The sequence below is a fragment of the Zonotrichia leucophrys genome, chromosome Z (assembly GCF_028769735.1).
Source record: "Zonotrichia leucophrys gambelii isolate GWCS_2022_RI chromosome Z, RI_Zleu_2.0, whole genome shotgun sequence".
Taxonomy (NCBI): Eukaryota; Metazoa; Chordata; class Aves; order Passeriformes; family Passerellidae; genus Zonotrichia; species Zonotrichia leucophrys.
In genome coordinates this window covers 9,047,505-9,067,434 of record NC_088200.1, presented here as the reverse complement: position 1 = coordinate 9,067,434, position 19,930 = coordinate 9,047,505, and the positions used below count along the sequence as shown (strand labels likewise).

General features: G+C 41.7%; 1 protein-coding gene across 4 annotated transcripts in view; it reads right to left on the bottom strand.

The window, feature by feature from the left end:
* UNC13B (unc-13 homolog B) overlaps positions 1-19,930 on the bottom strand; it is a 207,934-nt gene that overhangs the window by 115,008 nt on the left and 72,996 nt on the right. For all 4 annotated transcript variants that reach the window (XM_064735262.1, XM_064735264.1, XM_064735263.1 and 1 more), the window contains 2 exons: positions 14,436-14,762; positions 12,458-12,548 (listed from right to left, as the gene is read on the bottom strand). In XM_064735262.1, the coding sequence (XP_064591332.1) occupies positions 12,458-12,548; positions 14,436-14,762 (418 nt within the window). The remainder of the gene's footprint in view (positions 1-12,457; positions 12,549-14,435; positions 14,763-19,930) is intronic.

Sequence of the window (19,930 nt, the reverse complement as noted above, 5' to 3'; positions counted from 1 at the left end):
ATTTATATTCCCTGCAGAAGGCAGCAGTTGATTAACGAACCCAAAAGTCCCACAAATACTTGCTGCAAACCCCATACAAGCCTCTGTCAGTCTCTGAGGACACCATTAACACAGACATTCAACAAGAAAAAAAGAACTGCCACACGAGGGGTCTGACAAAGTCAACTCCAGCATATTAATATTAACCATATTAATAAACTCAGACACACTTTTCCCACCGCCAGTGAAAGCATTTGACAAGCTCACACTGGACCTGAATTAAGGGGATCTGGAAATCCAGTCAGCTCAGCTAACTGGGAGGGGCAGAGGAGGAAATTTAACGCAAAAAATTAAAAATGCCTGGACTAGGAAAGCCTCTGCAAGAGGATGAAAACTGCACTACAAACCAGGCTTTGATAACACAGCTGACCTGAGTCAAGTCACTGAGAGGCCAATTGGCCCCTGTGGCAAAAGTCTGTGATGGGAGGGGCAAGCACAGCTGGACCAAAGCACACACTCAAATACTGATGGGGATGATGGGGTTATTCCTGTATCTGCTGCTCCCAGGTCACAGAAACCATTCCAACCTCCCAGAGAAATGGGTGTAAAGGCCAGATTAAAAAGGGATGATTCTGGCCGCTGTAAACAGTCGTATATTAACAAGCTATTACTGCTGCAAGCTAAAAATAGAGCGATATAATTTGGAGGAGTAACATGTATCATGTATCCATGTCACAAAATATGAAGGAGAGTTGTACTTGCTTAAAATTGTGTTCCTTAAATTAGGCATAACAAGATTCACAGTGAATACACCAGCCAATCCATAGGTATTTGTGTAGACAAAACTGGATCCCCCCTCAACTACCCGTTTTATGAGATACCACAAAAAAACTTGCATGATTTCAATCTGTTGCACTAACATAATACACTGAATAAAAATAGAAAAATATAAATAAATTGCATTAAAATTTAGCACTCTCAGTTTCTCAATAACAGTTTCTCAAAAATGTGTTTGCTATCTTAAAATACAAGGTGAATATTGACTCATTAACAAAAATAAAACCCAGATGGAGACATGGTTAAAATAAACTGATCTTTCACATAAAGCAATTTCTATTTGTATTTCAAATACTCTTGTATGCAACAACCTAAAGCATTAACTAAAGTGAGGCTAAATGAATTGAGTCTTGAACTGATTTATCTAAATTTGCTCCTAGATGGACAGCTCTATTATATCCTTTTTAGTGCATGTCCCTCATTTTGTCTCTATTGCTTTTCAAGGTCTCCTATAAAACAATTTTCAAGTGCTAGCTTTTAAAAAACTTTTAATGACTATGAATTCAATTGCAATTTACTGCCTGAAAAAGAAATTGAAATCCCATAGGGAATTCCTAAAATCTGATTTAAGAACAAACCTGTTTACAAAGTGTACCATATTTTCTGAACTGTTACCACTTGAATATTTGTCAGAAAACAAAATTGTATCTGTGACAGGTTCATTACCAGGCATGAATCACTAAGAACACCCATTCTTCAAGAAACCCCTCACGCAGTCTAGCATCCTTAATATCTGCTGTGAAACTGTATGGAAAAGCCACCACTCAAGAAGGGCTGCAACATTATTTCCACAATTTCAGTTCAGTGAGAGCTTCTAAGCAGCAAATACCTTTCCTACACACCTCTGGTTGTGTTTGGAAACCCACAGGGTCCTGCAATGTGGCAGCTTGGCAGGAAAGGCAGGCAGGTGGGTAGAGTGAACACAGGGAGGCCACGCTATGAGGAACAGTGACGGAGGCTGTGGTTCCATGGACATTTCTGACAGCCTACTAAGAGGCTGTCTGGATGATAAAGTCCCTTTTCTTTGCTCCCACAGGCAACTGTCATATAACAGCATTCATAAAAAAACCCTGTTTTTAAATTAATTAGAAAGGGCAAAGAAACCAATTTGGAAGCTGTTCACTAACAATTAATAAAATTACTTTCTGATTTCTAGCCTGGGTTTGTTCTTATGGTCTTCTGTTCTTGTGCTAACATGAACCTTTAACTTAAATAGCTGCAAACTTGCCAATATTTACTCCCATGCTCTATTAGTACATGGCAGCAACATCTGCTCTGAGATTTCACTCTACTAAGCTGAGCCATACTTGTTTGGTCTCATCTCACACAACCTCAGCACCTTCCCACCCTGAGCTGCCCTTTCTAACTTGTATTCTCTGATGGTTGCAAGAGCCCCCATTTTCTCAAAATCATTTTATTTGATTTGTACATGTCATATGAGAAATATTAGAGAAATACAGGCAGAAGAGACCTATTGCCTACCTTGCTTGCCACAATGTAGCGTGGAGCACAAAGCAATTAATTTTAGTAATTTCCCATTTGCCAGGAAAAGTTTTCTTTTCATAACTATTTCTACAGCCCTACTAGTGATGGCAGACTAAATGAGTTACACTTACCCAGAAGAGCCCTTCCCTCTCTTATTGATCCACTGCATAAACACAGCTTAAGCAGGATACTCCTGTTTTAAGCACATACCCCCATAGTCAGAGGGCAGCAACGCTGCTCACCTGGTACTACATCATCCTGCAAATCTGAAAGCAAAAGCCACCCAGTCAGCAAGAGACACTGTGCCTAGAACACCCCAGTAAACTGGCACTCAGATTTCCCTCAATCCTTACAGCCTCTGGTACCTGCACACTTGGGCAACAGATGAGAATCTCAAGCTACATTTGGGATTTCACCCCAGCTTCATGCCTAAATTATCTTTAGTTTTACAGCACACAAAGGATAGAGCCGTCAACAACCTCAGGAAATTCCTCCTGCAGAACAGATATTGATACACTGATGTTCTCAAGTGCCTTTCAGCAGAGGAGGTGTGTTATAAACCCAACTTAAGGACTGCCAGGAAAGGCTGCAGGCCTTTTCCTACAGATTCAAAAACCAAGGAAAGGAAGAACTTGTCCCACCTTTACCACCTCCAGATTTCAAATTAAACCAACAGGGAACCACTGAAAATCCCTTTTGAAAGTGTCAGTCATTAACCATCAAAGCAATAGAAATGAACACACGGTTTGACCCAAATCCAGCTCATCTGATCAGTCCTCCACAATGTCACAAAACTATCCAGACTAAATATGACCAGACAGCAGACAGTACGTGTGTGTCTATCAGATGCTTTAAAAATCCCATCTGAATGCCAAGAAATGAGTCTGGATGCAAAGAAAGTTCTTATTAACTCAGTAAGGGTTAACTCAGTAAGAACTACATCCTAATAGGCAGCATTTGTTTCCTGCATCACAATTTGCTTGAATGCTATGCAGAAAATAAAAATGCTACTCTGACATACCTGAACAATGGGATGCCACCCAGAGTGACCCAGACAAGCTCAAGGAGTGGCCCATGGGAACACCATGGGGTTTAACAAGGCCAAGTGCTGGTGCTGCCCTTGGGCTGGGACAGCCCCTGGTAGCAGCACAGGCTGGGCAGGAGCAGCCCCAGAGCAGCCGTGCCCAGAAGGGCTTGGGGTGCTGTGGGTGAGAGGCTGCACATGGCCCAGCCATGGCACTCCCAGCCCAGAGAGCCAAACGTGTCCTGGGCTGCACCCAGAGCCCCGTGGGCAGCAGGGCAGAGAGGGGATTCTGCCCCTCTGCTCTGCTCTGCTGAGACCCATCTGGAACACTGCATCCAGCCCTGGGCTCCCAGCACAGGAACCACAGGGACCTGCTGGAGCCAGCACAGAGGAGCCACCAAGGTGATCAGAGGGATGGATCATGGCTGAGAGAGTTGGGATTGTGCAGCCCAGAAAAGATAACGTTCCAGGGTGACCTGATTGTGGCCTTTCCAGTACTTGAAGGGAGCCCAAAAGGAAGATGGAGAAAGACAAGTGACAGAACAAAGACATATGGTTTCAAGGTGAAAGAGAGTAGGTTTAGATTAGATATTAGGAAGAAATTCTTTTCTGTGAGGATGGTGAGGCACTGGCACAGGGTGTCCAGAGAAGCTGTGGGCGCCCCTTCCTTGGTGGTGTTCAAGGTTAGGTTGGATGGGGCTTGAGCAACCTGGTTTAGTGGAAGGTGTTTCTGGCCATGGCAGAGGCATTGGAATTAGATCATCTTTAAGGTCCCTTCCAATGCAAGCCATCTTATGATTCTATGATTTGATTTTACATGCTGTGTTGCATCATGCAGAACTGGAGTACTGATGTCTTCAGTACTAATAATAAATTGTATTATGCAATTTAATGGCTTTTTGACCTTTGAATATCACTTTTACAAAGCAATCATCTTACTTCAATCTGGATGCACAGTACTGGAAGACTTCAGTTACACAATCCATACAGGACTCCAAAAATGGGCTCAGAAGCATGCAAGGCAACCCTGCCCTACATCTAAACAAGTTGTGTAACAACACAGCTTGGAAAACACGAAACAACTAAGAGAAAAGCAATATTAAAAACAAAAATTGTCAAGTCCTAGCCCTTTTATTTTGGCCTTCTGGCCTTTTCTATGATGCTCTCAGTCAGTGCTGGTTAGCTCATCTTTTAAACTCTTGTGCTTTGTAAGCTGAAGCCCACTGCTATCTCTCTGGTGCAGCATTTCTTGTACAGATTGCTTCAGTAATACACAGAACTGGGAAATATCCCCTCCTCCCACACAGATCCTTAAAAATAAGAGTGTGAAGTCTGGCTCTCCCAACAGCCAATGCTATTTTTAAGGTATGCGTATGTGGCAGGTAGGAGTCCCCCCACCCACCTCTCCCATTGCACCCCTATTTTGAGCAGAAGCAACTGGCTTACTCCAGTGTCAGATGAAACTCTCATCCAAATTTTTCCTGATAAGTACAGGCATGAGTGTCATGTCGAGGTGATCAGGACACCACAGGTTTCTGTGCCCCATTCCAAATCAGATGCAACCTCTATCATCGGAGCACACTGCTGTAATTCTGTTCACCATTATAGCCACAAAAAAAGGTGCAAAGGGAGGAGTTTTGCATAAGGTGGCAATGATTGTCTCAGCTCCATTTCTAGTGCTGTTCTATGGCCTTTAGAGGACTCAGTCCACTCTTCATACAGTTTTGGGTTTCATCTTTACTGAAAGATTCACCACTACAGCAGGTCCTGAGAAAAGACTATCAGAAGGTTTCTGGAAGAGTCTTGGTACAAATGTGAATGCAAGCTGAGCAGCTTCAGACAAGAGAAAAGAGCTTACTATAGTTTACCTCAGTTCAGAGGGATGAGCTATGTGCACACAGACAGTTCCTTCAGCCTGCCACACTAGGCCATTTCTTACACAACCACCACAGAAACTGCTGCGACCTGACAGCCTATGAGAAATGTTGCCAGAGAAAAAAAGGCAGAAATCATGGATACACAGTCTTAGCAAGAATCTAGGAGTTGTACAAGACAAAGGTCTCATCTATCCACCTCACCAGCACACTGCTGCCACCCACATCTTGCTCTCTGATCAACAGAGATACACTTGCATCGAGAGGAATAGAAGTGACTAAGATACCTTTTCCTTCAGAAAACACCAACTTGTCACAATCAAAACTTGCTTTACAGGACCATAACGAATGTGAATGAGAATATTTCTTTGGTCTAAGATGTTCAAACAGTTGAGGGAGTGCAGAGAAGAGTCGTTGCCTGAAGGAGTGTTACATCTTAGCAGTCAATGTATTTTTCTAAACCAGGGCAAACCTAGCTAAAAATCTCAGTGTCACTCAGTATTTAGATCAGGAACGAGAGTTCTATTCCTCCCTTATTCTAGACATACCTACCTTAAAAAAATTAATAGGTATCATGACAGTCCATTTGCAACCAGTGCTGTCATTATGACCTTAGAGAAGCACAGAGTTCAGCAAAGTGGATTACCTGAACATAATGTGCAGTACTGCCATAAAGAAAGAGATGCACCTGATTGTGGAACACACTATGTTTGCAAACTGTATCCCAGATGTTGCACAAACACTTACTCTTTTTTTTAAGGAAATAAATTGAATAAACTTCAGAAGAAAAGCAAACTGATATTGGATTCCTATTTAAAGGCTTCAAATCAATTTTTACTTACAGATTATGTGCAGTTTACAGCACAGGTCTAGAGAAGCAAAGCCCCCTGGATTTATTTGGGATTTTTCTAAATACCAACAAGAAAATATTGAGAAAATTGAAGGGGACCAATGCCCAGTGTGCCAGGGTATATAGATCATCAACACCAAAACTGGGCTTTAGCAGAGATGTCAATATATTGATATGTTTGAAGAAGCTTGCAGAAAGAGCAACTGAACAGGCTCCAAGCCGCTGTGGTCACCATGGAAAACATTCCACAATGCTTCATAAGAGACTATTTCTCTAAACTACTCTAAAAAGGGAAAGGTTGCTGATCTTTTCCCCTGGAGGTAAGGTTATCAAACACCAGCTCAAAAATCACAACAGTAGCTAATGAAGGCACAACACTATTTTCTGGTGTGTACATCCAAATAATTATTGCTTTGCTCTAATGTTCATTGTAAAAAATTATATTATTTCCTATAGATTCCTAGGGAATCTCAGAAAGGATAAATAAAAATGGCTTTTATTCCAAACAGATGTGAATATGTATTTTATTTAAGACATTTGGAGAAGAAAGAAGCTTTCCCCCATATGAGCACAGCCTGTCAGCTGAAATGTTCCTGACAGAGATGCAACAACAGACATAAATTGGTCAAACCCCAGGGAATCACCCCACACTAAATGCTGCTTCAGGAAAGGCACAAAGGGCTTTGGAGTGTCTCAAGCCTTGCCAGCCTGCAAACTCAGATGCAACAGAGAGAACCAAGATTATGGCATGAGGAGACAGTCCCCAGTACTTCTGTATTTGAATGCTTTCTAAATAACTATTGTTGTGCAATCCCTAATAGATCTAAAAGCTTTCATTTTCAGAAAGGATTTGACTGCTATAGCCACCTAACAGCAGACAGTCTGCAGTACTGCTGGCAGCAACCCTCGGATCATGCCTGACCAACAGGATTTCCACCTGAGGGTAGGAGCAGCAGATTCATGACCACAAAAAAAGTTCTACAGATCCCCACCAACACTGATCCCTAAACGGTTGATCAGGAATGTTGGTATTTTGGTGGAGGTTAAGATAACCTCCACAGATCGTTAGATAGAAAAGAAGGAAGATATTTAACTGGAGATGTACTTTTTCTGCATGAAGAGAAGTTTCTAGTAACTCTCTGTTAAGAGTCACAGTGCTTCAGTTTGCTTCTTTGCCACTGCGTGGGAGGCTTTGAAAATGCAGAGCTTACTCATCTTCACGGGACTGAAAAAGAGACACCTAGGCAACAAAGCTTAAGGAAAATAAAATGCCAAAAGTAAATTATTGCATGGACTGCAAGATTCATGAGAGGTAGAAAGGGACAGCTTCCAGTCTTTTGCTGAGTAGCTCAAAACAGTTTGTTTTCCACAGGTGCACAGTCCTTGGTTTTACAGATCAGAGTGCCTGGGTTCAGATGTGGAGGCTGATTTCACACAGGAACAGGCAGATAACATGCAATCAAAGTTGCAACCAAAACTAGCACCAGACCCTGCTGGTCTCTTCACCATGACTAAGTCCAGCAAGGACTCCTTAGGACATCCCACCATTGCTTATCAAGGAAATAGTGATGTTTTGCATCAACAGCTTGCTTTCTCAAAACCAAAAGAGAGTTCACACTACAAAATCACCAACACATCACCCTCCCAGGACCAGGGTTTTAAAACCGAGACCCTCATGGTTCTTAAATATTTGCAGGTGCTTGATCAGAGGCGAAGCCATAGAGCATGAGAAAATCAGGCGAAGGATATGACCGGGTACCTCCAACACTACAGGAAAACCCTGTTTGGTCCCTGCGACTGCAAGTGATCTTCATATTCCAGAAAACTACTGTCATGAACTGCCTCTGCCACCTCAGTTTGTGACCTGATTATGTATCAGTCAAGAGAAAAAGAGTATTGATATTTAAGGGAATAGGGAAAAGACAAAGGTTAAATCAAAATAATTGGTATACAATGGCATTACTTAAAAAAGGAGGAAACACTGCTTCTGTTACTTTGGTTTTGAAACAAAAACAAGTCAATTAATGTATTTAAGATGCTGACAAAGAGAGGAAAATTATGCATAAGACTTTTTCCCCCTCAACAAATTCAATGTACGTGGAGAAAATCCCAGATCCCATACCCTCGTCTAATATTTAAATATACTTAAAACAGTTGGTAAGAGAAGTAATTTGATGATTTAACTGAATTTTTGCTCTTCTTTGGTCTGCCAATTCTTTTGTTATACAAAAGTCAGATTCAAATTTGTATAATTTTAGAAGTCACATAGCTGTGTCCCTAGCTGGAGGCTATTTCAGTTACTGAGGGCTGCAAGTTGAAGATGCAATAGCTACGTGTTTGTTCTTCTTCTGGAAAAGAAGCTCCCACTGAGGGACTGCAGCAGATGAACTATCAATTAATCTCTCTTTGTAGTCGAAGTTCTAAGTGTGAAGGTGAGGATTACTGAGTCATTCCTTGCAGGGCTGAAAACCCTAGTTGATTCTAGCATAATTAAGTTTCCTCTTCACAGAGAAAGAGAACAAGAAAAACAGCAGAAGTGAAGAACAAAACGTGCGTGCATGCTACAACAAAGCTTTTTAAACATGCACAGTAACAAATTCCTGGGCCATTTTGTAACTGTCAAGTCTTAATTAAAATACTACATTTCTCTGACTCATGGTCAGAATGTAGGATGCATGTACATTATTCACATGAATATTAATCTTTTCCCAGGTAGGAGGCTGAATTGCTCAGGGGATTTATGATCACATCACGTATGGAAACTTCTTGGGTGTCTTTTTCTTTTTTCGACTTTATTGTTTCAAATTTCAGTCAGATCATTAACAATTAAGGGTTGCAAGAATCATTCCATTTGTCTATGTGATAGGAGCGCAGCCCCTGAGATCTATGAGGTGGAGGTCTATGCGTGTTCATGAGATGTTACAGCACATGGAGAAAGAGGAACACAGAAATGTGCTGGAGACATCCCTTCCAACACTAAGGACATAACCACGTGCTCTGAAGTGCTGGAACAAACAAGGATAGTCCTCTTGAAAAGTCTTAGGCACTGACAGAAGACGGAAAGATGTTAATACAGTGACCAGAGAAATGAGACAGGATCTTTTCTAGCTACCAAGAGAATTACCTGCTTAGACTATCACCACAGGGACCTTTAAAATCCTGATCCTCATCTGAAAGTCTGCCTTTGCATCACTGACTTTCAAACAAAATCTGTGGGGAAACTGATGACTCAACTTGTGCAGAAAGCAAATAGCAGAGATGCTTCTCTAGATTTGAGCATAAGTGCAGAGAGAAATGAGGATGCAAATAAATCTGAGGAAACTGTGAGAGTCACCCTGATACCTTAGAAGGAAAGGAATTAAACAAGCTAGAAAACACTAGGTGATTCAAGAACACAAACTAATAAAAACTGAGTGTCTGGAGCTCAAGAAAAAGAGGCTTAAAGGACCAGGGAGTTCAGGAAGCTGATGAAACAGCATCACTGGACAAAAGTCAGAACTTGCCCCAGTGAAGAAACCTCCTGCCTTCTAGGAGGGCTTGAACTCTCTTCCTGAGGAAGTTTTTAAGGACAAAAATGATTGCACAGGAAAGAAATCAAAAGGCTGAAAATTAAACATCGAGCAACGAATACAAAATATGACAAATAAAGGATGGATGCCATTCATAGGAAAAGGTATCATCAGGTGGCATTAAGAATGCTGGAAATTTGATGCCTTAACTGCTTCTGGTCTTCAGTGAAAGGGACAAGCGCAGTCAGGCAGGTGACAGAATTAATAGTGGATTGTTGTGGGGGAGTTTTTAAAGGAAAAAGGTTTAGAAAGTTATTAAAAAGAGGCTGCATTAAAGAAAAAAAAATAATCACCTTATCTCTGTTTAGTCAGAGGGCTCTGATAAACATTTATCCTCAGGTTCCATGTTGCAACACTGATAATCACTAAGCACTAAGAACTTGAGAAACAGGCAACACGCTTGAAGATTTGAAAAAGACAAAGCAACTATTTATGCTTAAAAAATAATAAGAGAAAGCCCTGTATAATTATAAAACAACTAACTTCACACACTCCAGGTCCCTGGGGATTGAAGAGTGGAACAAATAATCAAATTATTTGCAAATCATCTAGAACATGAGAAGGAGAGAAATAACTGTGAGCATGGTTTCATCAAGAGTCGAACTGTGTCAAATGCATTAACTTCCTTCTATGGCAAGCTAAATTATTCTAAGGGGTAGAGAGAGAATAATAGAACCGTTATACTCTGTGATTTGGATGAAGCTGTTAAAATAGATGCAAACATACTGGTAGAAAATTGATAATCATGGTAGCCAAATTCAAAGAACATATCAAGAAAGATCCCTCAGGCAACTCTGGTAGCTCACAGGCCATCAGCTTTGGTTTTGTCACAGACAACCTGAATTATTTATTCGTGTAAATGGTGAAGAAGACACAGACAACAAAGTGCTTACAAAATGGAAAAAAAAAACCAACAAAAAACATCTTCTGTCAGGACAAGGCAAAGCCATAATTCACCTGTAATCCAACACAAAGATAGGCTATGCAAAAACAGACAAAACTCTTTTTCAGAAGGAACCTCAGTTCTGCAAAGTGTAAAAGGCTAACTATACATCAGTAATAGCCTGTGATAAAAAAAGCACCATCACAGCAGGACAGCCAGTATATCCTGGAATATCAGGACCACAGGCAGGAGAACAAAGTCTTGGTTGCCCTATAGTGCACATGAGCAGGTTTGCAGCTGGATTTCTACATTCAGCTTTGGACACTGCACTTCAGTGAAAATAAAGAAACAAGTGGGCGAGAGAATAAAAAAAAAGCCAGGCTGATGGAAAGTGCCTAAAAATCCTGTCAAGAAAAGACTAAAAGAAAAAGGGTCATCTAGTTAACACAAGAAGAGCAAGTAGGGCTTTGTACTGTATTTGTAGTAGCCGTTTATTATTCCAGTATTCCTTGTCCTAATCATGAGACATGGATTTATATGGAACAAGAGAGACCGAGAGCAGAAGTAAGGAAAAGTCTTGGGACAGAAAAGGCAGCTAAGCCCCAGAGCAGCCTCCCAGAAAGCTCCAATTCCTACGTTTTTTGGTTTAAGGGAAAATTAGATCCATAGTCGTCAGCAATGGTCAAGGCAAAGCAAATAATGACATTTTGCAATCCAAACTAAACTACTGTTTCAGTATCATCCCAAAGCATGTTATCCTCCCAATTCAGCAGAATCACAAACCAATGGTGAACCACCTTATGGCCCTTCTACTCTCTCAGAAAATGAGAGAGATCCATGGATAGGTGGTGTGGAATCTCTTGTCCCTTGTTTGTGGCACTTATTTTCCATATGGCAGAGAATTAAACTGTTTTGTTTGCATACTCTACAAAATCATAGCAGAAGCTCATTTCTTCTTAAATACTAGTGGTGTTCTTCACTTTCCATGTCATACTGAGAGTTTTTGATCCAAATCCTCTCTACTCAGAAGTGAAGCCATTGTTAGATGAAAAAGCATTTACAATCCAGATAAAACAAGAGAAAATCTATTCTGCCTCCCAAGATGCAAAGCAACAACAACAATCAGTTCTTGAAAATTTGCAAAAATACGCAAGAGAAAGTCCTGATTGTGACAGATACTGTAAAATCTTTTATAAAAACAAAACAAGTCATCTCTAGAAGAAAGTAGTATTTCTAAGTGAAATATATTAACTCTGCACTTGGGCTAGCAGGCAAAATCTAGAGAACATGAACACCATATGTTATCTTTCTGTGGGCATATAGATGGATAAAACCATAAGAAATTTTTTTTTAATCCAACTTTTTTGGTTCTCAAACAGTGTTTTCTAAAACAAGAGTGTTTATACTGTTATAGAAAATGTCACAACCTTTTCCTTTTGACTTCCCAAATCAAGACTATTTATTTTTAAATCTTACTTTCATGAGATGGAAATACCAAGACTTACTATACACCCACTTTCAATAAGTATATATAAAAATATTTGATGCAAAGTTTCCCAAAGAACATTTTCACACGACAAATAATACAGATAACTCCTACTAAACTAACAAGCTATCCTCAAGTTGCCTTGAGAAAAAGTCTCAATTTCAAACAATTTAGAATAAACCACTTAAGTCCTAGACACTATTATTATTATTTACAAATTCAGAGCTAATTTCTCAGCTTCCGCATATTTTCTGATATTCAGCTCTAGTTCCACACAATAATGTTAAAAATGTCTGGTAGAACCAGAGAGCCCTAAAACCATCACAACATGCTGCAGTCCTACACAATACATTCGATACAATTTTTGTCTGCAAAACATCAAAACTGTAAGAGGTGCCTTACAGTGAAGAAGAAGTGAAATCTTGGGCCACAGCAGCTCAGCAAAGGAGAGAAGCAATACTCCATCCTACCTGTTGAAGCTGCAGTCGGACTTTGCTAATGGCTCTAATCCAACGGGCTCTTGCTGGGGGAAACGGCGGTGGCTCGATGTCACCCTGGTAGCTTGAAAGCAAGAAACAGGAAATCACTACATGAAAGATACTTACCTGTAGCATTAAAGATTCTGGTTGGTTGGTTACAGCTTCAGCTCTGAAGGAACCAACAGGCTCCAGTCAGCATAGCTGTGCATGTGCTCTGGGAAGTGAGCAACTAAAGGAGAGGTTTCCTTAAACTCAGGAGCCACCTTGGGAACTGATGAGCTGGAAGACATGATCTGTACACAATCCGAACCCAGGAGGAAGATGATGTTTGTGCTAATATGAGGAAAGCAGTCAATGACACCAGACCAAGCCAATGCAACGCAATGGTATCGTAATTACAAATATAAAGAGGTGGATGGAAGATTTTATACCTCCATGCCTGTTGCAGTTTTCTTCTAGCCACTGCCCATTCCTACTCCTCCTGCTGCAAATGTACAGCCCCTCTTAATTGGAAACACTGGCAACAGGGCTCAGCCCTTAGTTTCCTCTGTGCATTGAACCTTTGTCTCTCCACTCTTTCCTACAGCTTTTCAAGAGGACAGGCAGATCTGTCACCAATGCTCCGCCTCAGTGCCCACAGCACATCTTGCAGTCCCTAAGCTTGTGATACCTTGGGCCTTTGGTTGCATTCCTGCTTTTGTATGTTGCTGAGGTGTAAATCACAAAAACTAACACCTCCTGCCTGCAAAGGACCTGCCCCACACTGCTGAGTGTATAAAACAATCCCATGGATGAGACCAAAACACATCCAGGCTACAGGTCTAGCTCAGGTGCAGCTCTAGGGATCAACACTGAGAGCTCTGTTCCATGACTATTCCATGGAGACGGGAGAGCACTGCCAGAGGGTGGGGAGAAAGGGAGCCAGTGAGGCAGGAGCATCCAAGTTAGATGCCTAAATTAGCCTGAAATAGACTATGTGAATAACCTTTCCTGTGAACAAATATAGGCCAGCCATTCTGGGACAAGACTCCTGCTGCTCTGTTAGGAAAAGAGGAAAGTGAATCAGAGTTTAAAAACAGTTTAACACTTCTCTCGTCTTGTTTTCCTCTTTTCATCTTTAGTGTAAGGCTTGCCTACACATGAACTCCTGCAGTTAATTCTATCATCCAAGCACAGTGACACCAGATGTACCCTCCAAAGGGTACAGACAGGCAGACATCTTCCCATGGATCTAACTGAACCAGATTAAAAAAAAATACCTCATACTTATGAAAGTAAAACCACATCCAGGGGCTGCAATGACTTGATTACCTCAAGGAAAAATGTCACTCTCAAATTTAAGTAGTGAAATTTGAAATTTCTGTAAAACCTGTGCAAAACCCAATACTCTACTCGCCCAAATTTATATGAAATACTTTTGAAGCCTGTTTTCAGTACTGTTGACAGCTTGGAAAGCCAAAGTACAAGGACAAGAAAAGCTCCCACAGTGAGTCAGACCAACATGTCTATTCATGCTGTAATTCTCTACAACTTACAACTACATAAACACTCACTCCAATGGTGGTAGTCCACAAGAATGGAACCAGTGAAGCTCTAAGCATGAAAATGTAATTCCTGGTTGTTCAAGCATAAACTTGATCCCACATGAGCAATGGAAGCAACTATTTTGGGGCTGGAGCATGTTCATCAAACCAGAGACAGGAAAATCCACCAAATGAGCTCCAAAGTGGTGTTCCTCTTTACACACACACAAAAAACCACAGTTTTAGCAAGTGTGCCTCTTTGCACACAAGGCAAACATAGCTTCAGCTTAGCCAATATCCCATAAGTAACTGGTCCTCTACAACAGATGTTTCACAGACCAACAACATCAACTCAGTTGTCAGAAAAGGCTGCAAGAACAATGTCCAGCAAATAGAAGAATCCTCTTTGAACTAGCTGAAAATAAATTGGTAATAGCTTCACCTACCTCATTTGGAGTCCTGCATCAACATCCTTGGGCTTTTCAAGTTCCAGAGGTAACTTAGCTGCAGAATGGTCTGCAGGCTTTTCCTCAGTTTTGCAGACCTTCTCCTCCTCTCCTTTGCCATGAGGCTCCTCTTGCTCCTTGAGCCACGCCTGACCATCCTTCTGGTAGCTGCTCGAACTGTGGTAAGAGTGATTTGACTGCCTTTCCTGGTGATCATCCTCCTGCTCGGAGCCGTGGGCACTTTCATGGGAATGTTCCAGCTCACTGAGGTGAGAGCTTTCCTGGCTGACATTGCAAGAGGAGCCGTATCTACTACTGCCAGCAGGACTGTGAGAGAGTAAGAAAGTCCATCAGAAAAAACAGTGGCTTGGAAAAACACAAAACAACCTGCACATGTAAAAAACTAAGCAGTACACTAAATATTACTGAAAAGGCATGCTATGAAGTCATACTTAACTCTTATATTCTTATGATTATTATGTAACTATAGATTTGTGAACCTCAAAAGATTGGTAGGCAGTAGAAATACTTCATACACAATCTACCAGTATATAGACCATATTTACTTCTTGTGTATATACAAATATATATATACACACATTCGCATATGCTCTATACATTGGTCTTTGTTGCACCAACTACTGCTTCACCTTACACCAGCTACAAACTGCAGTGAAGATATTCTAATAACCAGAGAGGAATAAGAATGGAAACACAGCAATTCAGAGTGAAAGTGCTCCTGTCTTCTGCAGTTTTGCTGCAATTGGGGTCTTTATCACATCTATTTAAGGTGACTGTTGTTAAAAAATAAAGTTAACTTCACTTTTATGCATTAAAAGTTTATGATAAAATATGTTACAGTCAAGATTAAGACTGTCAAGAGCTTTAACTTACAACCTTGTACAAAAACAGAAAAATTTTTCAAAGAAAAGTCAAACACAGGGGTGTGACCTCTGTGATTCAAGACACCACTTTCAGGACTGAATTCCTAGAATCCTCAAACAAAATACAGCAGATGGAGATTTCTCATGCAGTCAGGAAAACTATGGCCAAGAATTAAGCAACACTCATATTTTTCTCTTGGAGTTTGGAGCCAGGAAGTTCTGTGAGTGCAGAGCTGCAACTGTATGATCAGAGGAACAAGTTTCACTTACATTACATAGAATTATATATATACTTAAATTTAAGTTTAGCAGGGCTCTGTTTTGATTTTTAAGGGCAACTATAACTTGGCACATGCACAGGACTCACTGCACTCATGAAATATGGGTATCTTCCTCTAGGGACTTTCATAACTGCATGAAATAAATTTTGCACCAATTTTAGGAAGACCAAGCATTAGAATATCTTCACTGATATTTCTGAAAGTGTTTTAATATATTCATTAACATGAAGTAAACCTAAGTAGTTCTATAATTTATCATCAGTAAGTCAAATTTCTAAAATTTAAAACATTTACCTTACATTTTGAGAACAAAATGTTCCTCCCTACCAATACATTCTATCTGTTACTTTTTTTTTAGCAAATACAATAATATTATTCCTAAACAAGAAAGCAAAGTTAATTGTATGCAGCAGAATCAACACACAAAGACTATAACTTCTGAAAGGCTAATGAAATTAGCCTTCTAAGAACATCTTGTTCAGTGGGACACACTATAAGAACGTGAGAAATTCAATTACACTTACAGAAAAGGAGTGGGAAAAGGGGAGAAATGGTCTAAAAGCTTGTATGGAACTAGTGACTGCAGTTTGCCATATTGTCTGTGACAGCCACCAGTGATACCACAAACACTGGGAAGGGACTGGGACTGAGCTACGAACATCAGACACTCTACTGCTGCAGCATTGCATTATAAATGGTCAAATCCCATTTATTATGCCTCATTTGTAACTAGCCTTTTCTCATTCAGCTGTTCCACGCCATGCAGATCTGCAGCCAGTGTGTCAGGATGCAGAGCTGCTCCATCAGGAGCAGAATCAAGCCCAGTTTCTTTCTCCTCAGGCTTCTCTGGCACATGCTCCTCTGCCTGATCTTCCTTCTGCAGTTCACCTGAAATCACATTCTGTTGATCTTCCGACTCTTTGTCAAGCTTCTCTCCCAGCTCTTTGTTGGATGTATCATCAACAGTGTTTGCACCAGATGGCTCTTCAGAACGTTCATTGTCTGCAGCATCAGGCTGCTTTGAAGACAACTTCACTTCTATATTTGCGTCAGTCACTTGATCCGAGACTGCAGATTTTGAGTTTTCTTCTGAACTGACTGTTCCTAACACCTTGTCATCTGGTTTTGACAAAGCCTGTGGTGGTACATGTGGTTCCTTTTTGGCAGAGGTCTCCTTGATGTCTTTTTGCCAGGGAAAGGAGAAATCTAGCTTTTTCCCAAATACTGCTCCTTGGGCACTCTCTGGCTTACTCACCTTTTCTTCACCACCTCCTTCAAACAGAGACATAGAGAGTTTCTTAAAACTGGACACAAGGCCCTCATCTGTTCCTGCTTTATTAGCAGAAGGTGGTTGCTGAGAGAAGAATGACCCAAAAGGTTTTCCACTATCAGAAGATGACATAAAGCCGAATTTTGGCAAACTGGGTATGCTCGGTATTTCAAAGACAGGTTTACTACTGCTTGCATCTGGAGCAACATTATTAGCTTTACCCTGTTTCTTCAAGTCAGATTTGGAAGCAATCACTTCTACAGGCATCCCCTCAACTGTTAAATGTTTTTCCTGTTCAGCAGTTTGCTTTTCTACCTCACTTGTCTTCTCTTCCTTCAGCTCAGGCAGATGAACACTGGGCTCATCAGCTGGAGCTGTGGGTTTGCTATCATTACTACTGGTCAAGTCCTGCTGATCAATACCAGCATTGGCCTGATCCCCTGCAACAGCAGGCTCTGATTCAAGTGTAGCACTCTCATCTAACTGGGAAAGGTTTGTGTCTGCCCTGTTAGTCTGGGCTTCCATTTCCAGTGCGAGCTCATCAGTAGAGCCAGTGTGAAGGATGTCAGAGGCTGTCTTGTCTGCAGGAGCAGCTTCTTCCTCTGCTACACCTGAAGGCCCCACAGCTGGTTGGAAAGCACCTACATCAGCCTGGCCAGTGGCCTCAGTCTGCACTGCATCAGCTGCACCACTGAGATCAGACTGGCATGGCACAGCATCTACCACCTCAGAGGGCTGTGCTTCACTGTCCTGCTGCAGCACCTCAAGGGCTTCATTCTCACTAGAGACTCCTGTTTCTGGAGTGGCACTCAAAGGTTCCTCTTTAGAGGTTTCCAAGCTCTTTTTCTCCTCAATTTCTGTTTTCATAGGAGACTCTTCTGTGGAGTTCTCTTCTGTTGAAGCAGATATTACGTCCTTCTTCACAGAGGTAGAGACATCTCTTTTAGACTCTCTGGCTGCAGCCGTATTTTCTGGCTCCCTAGAGTCTTTTGCAGAAACAGACCCAGTGACATCTTTCACACCAGTGCTTTGAGGTTTAGGGGTAGATTTTGGAGGCATCTCTTTTGGAGATTCTTTTGGACCTTTGAAGATGCCAAATATATCGTTCGTGAAAGCTGGTGCTGGGCCACTTGGGAGGGATGAGAAACCAAAGAAAGAGGAGCTCCTCTTCTGTGCAGGTGGAGGTGCAGTAGCTTGAGGTTGAGAAAAGAAACCAGAAAATGTTTTAGGTGGTTTCATTTTTGTCATGAAACTGGAAAACATTTCAACTGAAGAATCCAGAACTGATTTATCACTCTCAGGTTCCTTTGGTTTGCTTTGCAAATTAGGTGTCTCTGGCATTTTAGGAGGAACATGTGGCTGTTGTGCCCTTTGTAATCTGTCAGCTTGTTCAGGTATTTTTTGTTCTGGCAACTCATTCTGTACACGTATTTCTTCAGACACCACTTCATTTTTCAAGTCACTCATACTATTTAAGTCATTTAGACCCTGGGAATCCATCTTATCACCTGAGGCCACACTATGATCAACCTTTTCAGAAGTTTGCTCTTTGGAAGAATAAGGCCCTTCATCAGTAGGAAATGCAATGCTGTCCATTTTCTCCACATTACCCAAAGCATTTTCTTCTGCCCTTGGGGAAATACTCTGCTGGTCCCGAGAACCCTCCTGCACAGTGGGAGTCTGAAGGCAAGGGCCAGGAGCAGACAGGCTGGTTACTGCAGTGTCCTTGGCCTGTGGAAGCTTTTCTGAGCCACTTTCTTCATTGGCCTGTGGAAGCTTTTCTGAGCCACTTTCTTCAATGGCCTGTGCAATCTTCTCTAAGCCACTCTCTTCATTGGCCTGTGGAAGTCTTCCTAAGTCACTCTCTCCACCGGTCTGTGGAAGCTTTTCTAAGCCACTCTCTTCAGCTACTGCAGCAATACTTTCTACATTGCCCACTGCCAGCTTTTCTGATTTATTTTCTGGGATTATGAGGTCATTAGATGTTTGTTTGCCAGTCACTGCTGCAATAATATCATCAACTTCTTTTTTATTGTCTGCATCTTGCTGCATGGTAGAACTGCTGGTTTTGACACCAGAGTCAGTGGGAACTCTTTCCTTCGTATGTGGTTTAGCGTTCACTGTTTTAGTTGGTTTTGTATTACTCTCCTGTCTGGGAGCAGTTGGTGGCTTAGAATTCACTGGTTTAGTTGTTTTTTCTTGCCCTGGAGTAGTTTGTGGCTTTTCATCCAAAAAGGATGTCAAATTGAAGAAGCTAAAACTAGTACTTCTTTGAGGTACACTCTTTTCAGGAGCTTGACCACTGGAGAAGAAGGAGGGCAGATGAAACAGCCCCTCTGTTTCTTGTTGCTTTCCAGCAGCAGGAGCAGCAGCAGGCGCTGAAGGCTTTGGTTCATCCGATCCAGTGAAGAAGGAGAATATGCTCTTACTGGCAGGCTGGGATTTCGGAGCAGTGATATCAGAGAAGCTGAATGGCAAACTGAAACCCGACTCTTTGGGTGTCTGGTCTGGCTTTGGTTTTGCCCTATTAGCTGTGTCTCCCACACGACCTCCCTGTTGCTTTGGTGTGGCTGTGGGTGTGCTGCTTTGCTGCCCAGCTGGCTGGTCCAGCTGGCTTCCTCTGGGACCTACACTCACTGGCTTCTGTGAAACATTTCCAGGAGGCACTTTTTTACCTCCAGGAGACTCCTCAGATTTTTTACTTTGTTGTTCCTCTTGCCCCCTGGGGCTAAGAGAGACCTGCTTGTCCATGCCTTCTGTTTTCACCTCTTCCTTGGAGGTGGAGGACAGACACGGCATACTGGCACTCTGAAGACCCCCAGTCTTCTCAGGTTTCTGCCTTGGCTCAGTCACAGTCCTGCTGTTGGGTTTTGGCAGAGTAGTAGGACTTGAGGTTGGTTGAGGAGACACAGGCTCCACTTTGAAGAGATCTCCAAGGGATCCAAATAAAGATGAGATGCCAGAGGTTTCCTTCTGTTCTGGCTGTTTCACCTCTTCTGGTTTATTACTTTGCCTCTTCTCCGGTTCTGGTGATGGCTGTGGCACTTTGCTTACTTGTGT